General features: G+C 35.6%; 1 protein-coding gene across 1 annotated transcript; it reads right to left on the reverse strand.

The window, feature by feature from the left end:
* Positions 1 to 564: 564 nt before the first annotated feature.
* Positions 565 to 3,884, reverse strand: LOC143599038 (uncharacterized). Its single transcript, XM_077077102.1, has 4 exons — positions 3,486 to 3,884; positions 2,068 to 2,743; positions 960 to 1,320; positions 565 to 872 (listed from the first exon to the last, which is right to left on the reverse strand). The coding sequence occupies exons 1-4, from the start codon at positions 3,745 to 3,747 to the stop codon at positions 822 to 824; spliced, it is 1,350 nt and encodes a 449-aa protein (XP_076933217.1). The 5' UTR covers positions 3,748 to 3,884; the 3' UTR covers positions 565 to 821.
* Positions 3,885 to 12,132: the final 8,248 nt, after the last annotated feature.

The raw sequence follows: 12,132 nt of genomic DNA on the forward strand, positions 1-12,132 counted from the left end.
CTGGATCAGAAAAACACAAGAAGAACAATCAGATTTTTGTGGGTAGACTCTCCACAACTATTTCCTTATTAATAAATGTAAAGTGTAAACACCACCAAAAACAATAAACCCCATCAAAACTTGACTCAAACCTAAAACGCATGACTCAAAACACTTAATAAATTAATCCTAGTAAATCTAATTTCTAACTACTAAAAACATGTAAATTCAAACCAACCCTCAGACTTAAAACCAGAATCTAGCCCACTTCATATGTGTAAAAAACAATTACAATTAACCTCTACAATCAATTGAGCCGTTTCAAAATGTACTCAACTTCCAAATTTAACCTCACATTTAGTAGAAAAAAAGATAACAATTCTCGAAATCAGTGAACTCCCAAAGACATCTATGTAAAATCATTTTCAAGAAAAAAACACAGCCAACAGACTCCCATCTTTTTTCCCTAAAAAGTAGCAAGTAAGCAAATTATGGAACTTTTATTCAAGAGAAAAATGAAGGAATGTCAACACATACATTCACTTGGAAAAGAGGTGCATAGTTGCAGCTCCAAGCCTCCAATAGTCTTTCCTTTTCTTTATCAAACTTTCTAATCATCAGTGGATCTACTCAACATAAATGTTGAGACCAATGAGCTTCACCAAATAATTATAAAGCTCTCAGAACTGAGATTGATGAAATGAACCAACAAGTCAAATCCAAGATAATACTCATAGGTTCATCACAGCCAATCTCAGTAAGTTATGCCTGCACCTCTGCCAGCTCAGATAAAGCACGTCAGTTCCATAGCTCTGGCTAGGTGCAGGCATGGCCCAAGCCCCTCACCGGGGCCGGGCTAATCCAAAACTTGCATCAGATGGCTGTTGTTGAAACTGCAATGACATGTCATCGAAAAATATCATTCAGATAACAATCAACTTACAATACACTGTATATTGTTACATATGATTGTTTCTTACCTGTGCATAATGTTGATGAACCTGTTCATAAGGATGAATGAATGTCATCCCGGGTCGCTGACATGGATACTGCATATAAAGCGTGGCCGCTGAGTGTGGGGCCATATGGTTAGGACTAAATGGAGCCACCATTGCATCCGGAGGCCTGTAGCCTATTCCTGCAGGTGAAGATGGTAGGACCCATGGACCAGGTATATGTTGAATGAGTGCACGCGGTTGGTGGTCAGTAGTAATAGGAGACCTATGGACTGCACCAAGATGAGGAAATTCAGTATTGTAGTTCAAGACTGGTGTGAACATCGGCTGTATGGGATACGGGCCTCCATTAAACCCAAACCCTGGATCAAATCTTTGAGCATATCTGAAAAAAACAAACATCATATTATTGCTCCTAACTCAGCAGAGTGAATGTGTGTTGCCATAATTCCATAAATCTAGAAACTGAGATGGCTACAAATGGAAGGAAAAAAAAAATAATGCAGCTCTAAGTTAGGGGTGTGCATGAAAAAGAAAATTACCAAACTGTAACTGGAATAACCGATGTAACCAAACTATAACAGCAGTACCCAACAGAAAACTAGAGGTTTGTGTTTTAAAAAAACAAAAAAAAAACAAAAAAAAAAACAACAAAAAAACTGAACCGAAAAACCGATTTTAAAAAGTTTATAAAAAGTTATTAAATGATGAAACTTAAAACTTACAAGTCCAAATGTGTGATAATCAATTTAGACTTTTCTAACTAACAAATAAGTTTAAGCCAAAAGTTTCAAGCATAAATTCTTTATTTTGGCCATTTTTAGCCCAACCTTTTTCAAGCCCGAAGGGTAAAACTGAAAAAAAAAATTTATTTAAGTAATTTATATTTATAAATAAATTAATAGATGATATAACTTAAACTTTCGGTGCATATGATCAAGCCTAAATTCATTACAGGTCCAACGTTTCAAGCCTAAATTCATTATTTTGAGCCATTATAGCCCAAATGGTCAAACAAAATGAGCTTAAACTGAACAAAACTATTGTGAGAACCAACAGTTTTCAAATATCAAAAACCAAATTTTAGGACAAAACGACCAATGCACACCCATACTTCTAGTCGCTAGCTTACCTGTCATAGTTTCTGTCATAATCCGGATCCTTCTGCTCAACTTCACGATCACGAAAGATAGCCACTCTACTATTACTCCTTGACCTAACAACCGGCTCTTTTTCTGTCCTAGTTCTACCCGGTCTACTGCTTCCTGCAGAAGAATCAACTGAAGTGCTGACATCAGCAACAGGTACTTCTGCTTTTGAAGTTATTACTGGACTATTATCATGCTGTAGAACTTCCTGCACCCTTGTTTCACTAGAGCTGGAACTAGAGCTAAATATTCTTGCGCGTGCTCGATTATACTCTTCTTTTCTCTCCTCTACACTCTTCAAACTGTTGTTTTTCATAGAGTTTGAGTTTGGTCCGTTGTTGGCCTGTGATCGTTTGAGCCTTTGTTTGATTGCAACTTTACCAACGTTGTTGTTAAGGTTGTCCTCCGTTGGTATATTGGATGGAATATCAGCTAAACGAATTAAAGGAGGCCGAGATTCAGACGTTTTGCTAATGATGATTCTAGATCCGGAACCATCTGGAAGAGTGTTGTCTAATAAAACCATAGAGTGGAGTGAATAATGTTGAGCCACACGGTGTGCTGCTAACCGCAGGTATGATGTGGGCAACTGCTGAAATTCCATCTGTTGTTGCAAAGGATCATTTAAAAACTTCTCCACATCCTGCTCCATGCGTAGAACTGAAACAATATAACAAATAATATACCAAATCATTAGTAGTTAGTAGTTACACCATACTGCCATAGCATGTCAATATTTCACTATTTGCATTTATTCACAATGAAGCAAAATTCAACAACTATAACATTAAAACTTCAGTTAGTGTCATTTGATATAAAAACAACTGTACCATTTAGTTTAACACGGTCAAGCTCATAATCCGTATTCCAAGTAATCTATTCATTAATGGTAGCAAACTGAAATCGCATAGTTATGTATCTTCATTTGTCACTCTTTAAAAAGTGTAAGCATCTCAATTATAGCAAAACACACACACAGTGACACAATCAGCAGAAAATAAACAAACACAAGACACAGATTTACGTGGTACGGCCTAAGCTGGCCTATGTTCACGGGCTGCAAGCCTGCAACCAGTAACTTATTATTGCCTCTCAACACTTGTGATGAGGTATTACAAGTACAAAGATTACAATATACAGAGATAGGTTTAAGTTTCTAACTTAGAGAACAAGAACAAGTCCAATAATCAATCTCTTGTCTTCATAAAACCGAGCCCAAACCCGAGAACAGACTCCAAAACCCCAACAAAAAAAGTAAGCCACTTAACAGATGAATCAATCAATCCATATCCTAATAATATACTCAAATATACAACACACATACAATTCAAAAAAACCATAGCTGCAATGCAATCTTTCTATTTCTAACACAATTACCAAAATAAGCAACACATATACACACCTGAAAGGCGCTCCCTAGGGTTTTGTAAAGCTTCACGAAGAAACTGATCAACGGAATTCACCAAATTATCCACCACACCGTCCGACGATGAATTATTATTATTATTATTATTGTTATTATTAGCAGCAGCTGTTGTTGTTGTTTTAGTAGTGGAATCGGAGTTATGGTCTGGCTTGGAAGAGAGCATTAAGCGGCTCATAGTGGCGTCTAAGTCGGCAACCTCCCATGAATCAGGAGGAGCTGGTTCGACTGAGTCCGCCATGGTGATTGATTGATTGATTGAGTGAGTCTGGAGGAAGTGATTAATAGGATGGTGATCTAGGGTTGTTGGAAACCCTAGGTTTGATTGGTTTCATCAGATTTGGGGGAAATGAATCTGGAAGAATAATAATAAGAGATGATAGAATAATAATAAGAGATGATAGATGATAGATAGGGTTTGACGAAGAAAGGAGTGTGTCTGTTCGGTCGCATGTGTTATTATTATTATTATTATTATTATTATTTTGGTTTTTAATAGTTTGTTTGGTGGAATGTGGTGCAGTAACAGGGAGTTTGGGCTAGGGCTTTCACTTTTAACCGAAACCTGAAATCTAATTCGAAGAAACTTGTACCCGAACCCGAAGTAACCCGACTCGAAGAGCCCGGACCTGAGAAAAGACTAACTCAAACCCTAACCGAAGTAATTCGGGTTGGTTCTCGGGTTTGATTTATAAGATTTGGGTCAACCCGAAAAACCCAAATAAACTTTTAGTTTTGAAAATAAATATATGTTTATGTATAATAGGTTAAATCTCAGCCATTAAAGTTATCAGAATCTGGCTCTAATCGACCATTGTCATTCTAACTATTATGGATCGATTCCTTATTATTAATTTATGTTTTCTGTTTATTACTAATAGCAACCATAATCGAACAATTAAATCACGCCTGATTGAATACGATTATAGTTCGAGTTAGTTTTGAATTGTTTTATCAAGTTAGGTAATTATTATTTGATTATCTGTGTTATAAGCAAAGAATAATATGTTGTTTTAATCTTAGAATTGTAGTTTATAAAAAAAATTGGTTTTGTGTTTTTTTTCTAGGATACTCGAAACCCGATTAATCCAACCCGAAAAAACCCGAACCCGAAAAACCCGTGAGAGATATGGGTTGGGTTTCGGGTCAAGAGTTAACTTTGAAACCCGAAGAACCCGACCTGAAAAACCCGAAACCTGAAAAACGAACCCAAAGAACACCCCTAGTTTGGGTTTCTCAATGGAGACCCAAGTTCAATTCTCACTTACAATAATTTTGGGGGATATGTGTGGCTCAATGAAAAACGACCGGGATCTTTGTGGCCTTCAGTTCAATCCTGAAGGCATCAGAGTTTTTCCATCGGTGAGCCTTCAGATGGGTGGGTTTTTTCCGGAATTGAAGATAACTTCGAGGCGCTTAAGAGCTCCGTACGGCTGGGTTGGGCCAGCTACGGTGACATTTAGCCATTGTATCATCTCGTACGGAGTACCTAGGCATTCTATGTTTGTTGGTCGTTAAGAAAAACTTGTTTGGTGTTTTTCTTTTGCCTTTTGACTTCGTTAGTTGTTTGTACTAGTTTCTCGTTAGTCTTTTTTTATTAAATTTGCAGTTCAAAATTATTATTATTATTGTTATTATTATCTCATAAAATATTGCAACTATATTGTTATCGACGAAATGCACCCTCGATTTTTATGACTTTCCATTGATGTTTCTAACTTTTTTAACAAATGTATATTTGTGATGTTGGCTCAATATGCTTTGTATTGAGTAAATATCAGTTTACTGGGCAAGTAAAATCGTTACATGTGATAGTAGAAATAATCTCATGGCTTATACGACAGTGGGTCCCTTCTTTTTTTTTTCCATTGTGTCATGATCCATTGTAAATGTCCCAAGTGATAGTAGAGATAGCTATAAATATCAAATAAATTACATGGCCATAAACTTTATGCTTCAACCACCACTTATCACATATGGACCGTGCTCAATGAAATCAATACACAATTTGTACACAAAAAGGTCAAGTTGGACACATACAAGTTAGAGCTTACAATACACATGCATCTTCACCAAAGGACCTAATCCTTTTAGTGAGTTTGTTATAGTTTAAGGGTTCAATCTCAACTGCTCGTTTAGGCATTGTCGACGTCGATGCTTATCACATAATTAGTGTTGTCTTTGAGATTCTGAGTGCTCAAGACCAGTACCCCCTCTAAAATGGCTCAATGAAACACATTATATATTATTAGATTGTTTAATGTTTAATGGAATTGTTCAGATTTTTAGACCCTTATTGGTTTCTTATCAGTCATATTAACCCAGCTCACTTATTAATGCTCACATTTTTTATATACACTAGTTTTTAGGACCCCGCGCTTCGCGGCGGACCCGTTATATCGAACAAAAAAACATAACTAAAAACGTTAAACCATAAACTCGCTGGAAGTCGAAGCGAAGTCAGTTTGTATCAAATTACGACATTAAAACTAAATAAAAGAAATAAACCTGACAAAACCAAAATACCATAAATTATCATATGTAGAACAAATAAAACCAGTACATTACAGTTGGGGACCATACAAATCCGGTTAGTATTAGCGTTACCAACAAAAATCCGTAAACATATATTATTAAGCCGATAAAAAAATATTATAAATGCGATGTAAACATTGAAACATATAAAACCGTGCGACGATAGGATATTCTAAATCATGAAAAAAGTTTCGATCATTGTAAAATAATAAAAAAATCATATAACCGGCAAATAAAACACGTAAAGCCGACACTTGCCAAAGTTTTGTGTTTAAAAATATAGTTTGTTTAATATTTTAGTTAGTTGAAAAAAAATAAAATAAGGAAAATAAAAACAATTATTTTATTTATGAAATTATGATTAGTGATTTAATAAGTAGTTGTTTAAAATATTAAAATATTGAATAGTAAAATGAATAGTAGACATGTGAGGAGGATAAAATCCTCTAATTAATATATATATAATATCATTTTAGAAAGAAGAAATTCAAGCATTCCTTAAAACCGTGTCGTAGACGCCAACCGAGCCACATATACAGTGCTAGATCCAGGGTAAGCCAACTCAGGCCCTTGCTTTATCATTTACCAAAGTCTCTTGTACGTAGACACATTAACTTAGGCCCAATTTGACTTCCTTTAAGTTGGTTGGATAGATTTTATAACTACTCAATGTTATATATTTGTATAATATGCATATGTTCTTGTTTATGGTTTAGGAATTTTATCTAATTGATGGTATTGTTTCTTTATTATTATGGCATATTACAACAAAACTATCTATTTTCATAAAATGGCATGACCTAAGGGTGTCATTCTCTTTATCATGTATTTTTTCTTAAATAAAATTTAAAATAAGGCCTTAAAGGTTTATTTTTGATTTAGACCTTCAGAATAGTTGAGACAACCTTTTCAAATGTTGAGCCGCTCTATGTTTCCTTGTAAACCCATACGATGTATCCTAGATTCTTTACTAGAGTAGGACTAGAATTCATCCCGTTTGCTCATACTCTTTTTTTAATTAATAGACACACCACTACCTTTTTATGAAAAACCTTTTTTTAGACAAATTCAGTTAATAACAATAACTTAGGTTACGTCACGAATTGACTATTAAAAAAGTGAAAATTTGGAGTGTTCCTATAACCACGTATCCTAATACTAAATACCCTCACAACCATTTATTCCTTTTTTAGACATTAATTCAACAAACACCTTCTTTTCTTTCCTTACCTTCATTCCTACAACTTTCTATATTTCCGTACCAATTCTCCCTCCTTCACCACCTTCCCTCAATCCCTTATTAATATTCTCCTGATTGCAACTTAACGTAAGTTAATAATTATATATCATCATATCCATTTTTCATATTAGTTTGGATATTTGTTATTGAATAACATTGTCTATAGGTTTTGATCATTGAGCGATTGATTTGAACTTGAATCGATCGCTCACGAGACTAAATAATGGCCAAAATCGCCGTCGAGAAGAGCCTATCTCAGCCGGAACACCAACCGGACATGTCATCGTCCTCGGCCGCTACAATAACCGCTTCCCTTTTAGTCGATTCGTAGGTGGTTGATACCGTGCCTAAGGTGGTTGTAAAATCGCAGCCGCGGAATGGGTGCGCGTCGTGCAAAAGGCGTGTGGGCCTCACGGGCTTCACGTGCCGGTGCGGGACCACATTTTGCGGGACCCACAGGTATAAGAGAATGATCAACCACATTTTGTATTCATGACTCATACAATATATAATGGCTTGTTGTGTTTTTAAAAAGCTAATAAGTTAAATGTGTTTGGCAGTCACAAAAATATTTTTGTTTTAGCTTTTTGAGAGGGATTAAAAAGCAGTTTTCCAAAAGCCTCAAATCCTGACTTTTCAAAATGTTTATTTGAAAAAACCAGTAAACATTTTTCAAACTCAATCACAAACATGTTATAAGAACACTTTGACTATGACTTTTAAAAAATATAGCATTAATAATGGCGGGAATTGGGTGTGTCTCTAATAATAGGTACCCGGAGAAGCATGGTTGCACTTTTGATTACAAGACTATGGGGAAGGAGGCGATCGCTAAGGCGAATCCGGTGATCAAGGGTGCAAAACTGGAGAAGATTTGAGATGATCTCAGCCGTTGATTTATAACCGATCATACGGTCTGGAAAAGGATGGGTGATTGGGGGAACTGGTCGATTGAAAGTAATTTATAAGTTTATACATGAAATTGTTTCTTAATTTCAAATATGTTGTGTAATATTATATTAAATCAATCATAAAATTTGTAAAAAATGACCCAATATATATCATACATATAACATACTAATTTTAAACATATGGTGTTGTCAATAATGCATCCTTTAATGTTCTAGCCAGTGAGCTACAACTAGGTTTTTTCAAAATCTTTCCTAGAACGTATATGGGTTCTTAGGATACTCCTGAATCGTGTAAAGCACTTTCTAATTAAAGTATTTCGATAATATTTTCACAATCTTAATTGGATAATTCAAATAGCCTAGAACGAGTATGTATTGTTGTGTATGCAAGGCCTTGTATCGAAATAGACAAAAGAATTTCGTTTTATAGGATGTAAACAATCACTACCAGCCATGCTGATTTGAAGTCATATTCGGAACCATTTTACTACGTATACGGTAATTCGATCGATAATTAACACATTGCATATTCGGAACCATTTTACTGCGCAATTTACAATGGGCACCCTAATTTTAATTAATCTATTGTGACAATGGGGTGTTACTGTTAATATATAGACAAAATGGCAAAAGACGTCTTTTATGTTTGTACGTTTTTTCAGTGGTTGTCCTTTAACAAACTTAATGACAGAAAACATCCTTTACGTTTAAAAACTCTATCATATTATGTCCTTTGGCCCTAACTCCGTTAACTTTTCTCATTAAATTTGGTAATGTGCAAGACACATGAGGGTAAATCCGTCTTTTACTCTTGAAGGACTATTTGCTAAATAACAACCACTGAAAGAACTATTTGCTAAACGTGCAAACATAAAGTACGCTTTTCAATTTTATCAAAAATATATATAACAATCTCACACTCTCTCTCCCCTTCTCTTCTCTTTCTTTCAACTCTCTCTCTCCCAGCCACCATCTCCTCCACCTACCACCACCACCACCACCAGGGCAACCACAAAACTGGTATGCAACAACGGGGTTTAGGCATCTTCATGATGCTGATCTACAATGATATCAAAGGGTACAAACCCCTCTCCTTTTCTGGCGACCAAAAGAGCCCCCCTTTGGCAGAGATTGGTCCCAACTGTCACCCGCATCTACACCCACCTCCACCACGGTCAACTAATGTTTGCTATCCACCGCCACCACCACACCAGCCCAGCAATTTTGTGTGCTTATTGTTGTCGTCAGAAACCGTAAACCCCACTATAGTCGCCTGTAATATGTCAAAATCGAAGGTTGAGGTGTAATACTAGCCATCGCTACTCGTAGACTTACGACACCACAGTTGGATGCACCACCACCATACCTTAGCAACCACCTCTAGATACACATGCCATCCGCTCTAGCACCGCTGCTACTCCAATCGCCACCAACAACACAAGAGTTTAAATAATGGGGCATTTACATATATCCCCTCTCTAAGTTCCCTTATTACATATTTACCCAACCCTAAAAAATCAATTACATATTTCCCCTCATTAAACCATATATATTACATATTTCCCCATTTCATTAAAATTAACTAAAAAATGACCATACCTTAATGAACTATTTAAAGACTTATTTACATATGTTCCCTTCTTAATAGCAACAATTAAATATACCCCAAATTTAAAACCAAATCAAGTCGGTGTTAAGACGAACATATCGAAGCTAATCAATTCATATGAAGTCGATTTTTTACTCGTTTCCAAATACAAAAAAATATTTTTTACATAGTTTATAGGTTGTATAAAAAAACATTCATTCACGAAATCAAAAGAAGAAAACTAAAAAGAAGTGAAATGTTTACATCATCCCATTTGTTTTATATATTAAATAAATAAATTGGTGCATTTACGAAACTACCCTTAAGTGCAAGGCATTTAACGGAAGAACTTAACTGGGTTAAAGTCAAAGGACAAAAATTGATAAGGTTTTCAATCATAAAGGATGTTTAAGGGAATTATTTTCGCTAAAGGATATCCAGTGAAAAATCATGTAAACATAAATAACGAGTTTTGCCATTTTGTCTAATATATATATATATATATATATGCAAATTTTTTTAATAACATATTTAATTAATTGTGGTGTTATATAATTATGATAATCTGACATCATGTAGATGCTATATAATTAGATGCGTTGTTGTATGCAATTAAATGGTGTCATAAATTGTGCTGCTAAGCAGTTTCAACTTTAAAGCGTAAAGGTATAGATTTTACTTCCAAATAATAAATATGCTACTTTTGGTATCGAAACCCAAGGTTGTATTATGTTCCCATCTTTGGATTTTATTAAGTTGAGATTATCTAAATTTGCTGTGTTATAAAACAAGCATATGCTACAACAAGCTATGGATGACAAGCTCTCTTCGGTTTCATCACCTAGCTACCCCCCCCCCACCTCTCCGAGCTACTCTACCACATTTCCCGATTACAGTCCCAGATCACCGGTGTACACACCCGCTTCCCCGCCCTACTGTCCCAGATCACCAGTGTACACATTACCCAACCCTAAAAAATCAATTACATATTTTCCCTCATTAAACCATATATATTACATATTTCTCTATTTCATTAAAATTAACTAAAAAAACTGACCATTTTACCCTTAATGAACTATTTAAAGACTTATTTACATATTTCCCCTTCTTAATAGTAACAATTACATATATCCCCAATTTAAAACCAAATCCAGTCAGTGTTAAGACGAACATATCGAAGCTAATCAATTCATATGAATTCGATTTTTTACTCGTTTCCAAATACAAAAAAATATGTTTTACATAGTTTATAGGTTGTATAAAAAACATTCATTCACGAAATCAAAAGAAGAAAACTAAAAAGAAGTGAAATGTTTACATCATCCCAATAGTAGCTTCCAAATATTTTAAAATGATCAACCTAATATTCCAAAATAGTCAAACCAACATTAAAAAATACAAGAAAATACAAAATACAATAAATTTATGCATTTTTTGCTTGTTTAGTTTCAATTGTTAAAGGTTAATCTTGAAGGACAAAGGGTAATATGGTAATTACATACTAGAACGGGAAATCCCTATAATGCTAGAAGGGGCAAACTTGATTCCTTTTCTTGACTTTCTTTGAACATGCATAGAGGAGGGAGCAGCAGTTGAATCTTGAGCAACCGGATCTTGACTCAACATTTCTGGAGTATTCGGGTTTGGAGAGTAGTTTATACTATCATCTTGTTTATTTTCTTACACGGCTCCTTCGTTAGATATGCTGGTACCTACAAGATATAAAACATTAAGAATGGAAGCCATTTCGGCTTCTAAAGCAGCGTCAGCATCTCTTATTCGTTGAGCCTTCTTTAGAGAGTCCTGTTGACCCTCCTTATTTTCATTCGTGGCTCAGCCACTGCCACCATCACCATTACCGCCACTGTTATCACCATTATTGCCACCTTGTAGCTCATCGAAACTGCCAAGATCATCTCCATCATCATCATCAGAATCTTCACCATCAGACTCATCATTGTCATCATCATCAGAATCTTCACCATCAGACTCATCATTGTCATCATCATCTTCACCGTCACCATCGTCATCATCACTATCATCACCATCACCTTCAGCCACTGGTTGTTGTACAATGATTTGAACAGAATCCACAGCAAACGAGAGCTTGGACTTTATCACCTGAAGTAGGTGCAACCAGTTGGGAACTTGTAGAACTGACCTGCCCGGCAGTAGTAACTACAAGTTCTAAGCTCACAACTGTTCCAACAACTACAACTGGCTCATCATCAATAGCCTTCACTCCAGAACCGCCTTCACCGCTTACTTTCTCGCGCTCACCGCTGTATAGGAAGCCAGGAAGCCATGCATTCTTCTTACATCCCTGCTTCGGTCAGCATCCTCAAGCAAATT

The sequence above is a fragment of the Bidens hawaiensis genome, unplaced genomic scaffold (assembly GCF_021521415.1).
Source record: "Bidens hawaiensis isolate Kalapana, Puna unplaced genomic scaffold, B.hawaiensis_p1.1 tig00051418_1, whole genome shotgun sequence".
NCBI lineage: Eukaryota > Viridiplantae > Streptophyta > Magnoliopsida > Asterales > Asteraceae > Bidens > Bidens hawaiensis.

Coding starts and splice junctions, on each gene's coding strand:
- LOC143599038 (XM_077077102.1), bottom strand. CDS start 3,747: ATGGCGGACTCAGTCGAACCAGCTCCTCCTGATTCATGGGAGGTTGCC. Junction 1,321..2,067: donor TATGACAGAAACTATGACAG/GTAAGCTAGCGA, acceptor TGTTTTTTTCAG/ATATGCTCAAAGATTTGATC. Junction 873..959: donor TTCATCAACATTATGCACAG/GTAAGAAACAAT, acceptor ATGTCATTGCAG/TTTCAACAACAGCCATCTGA.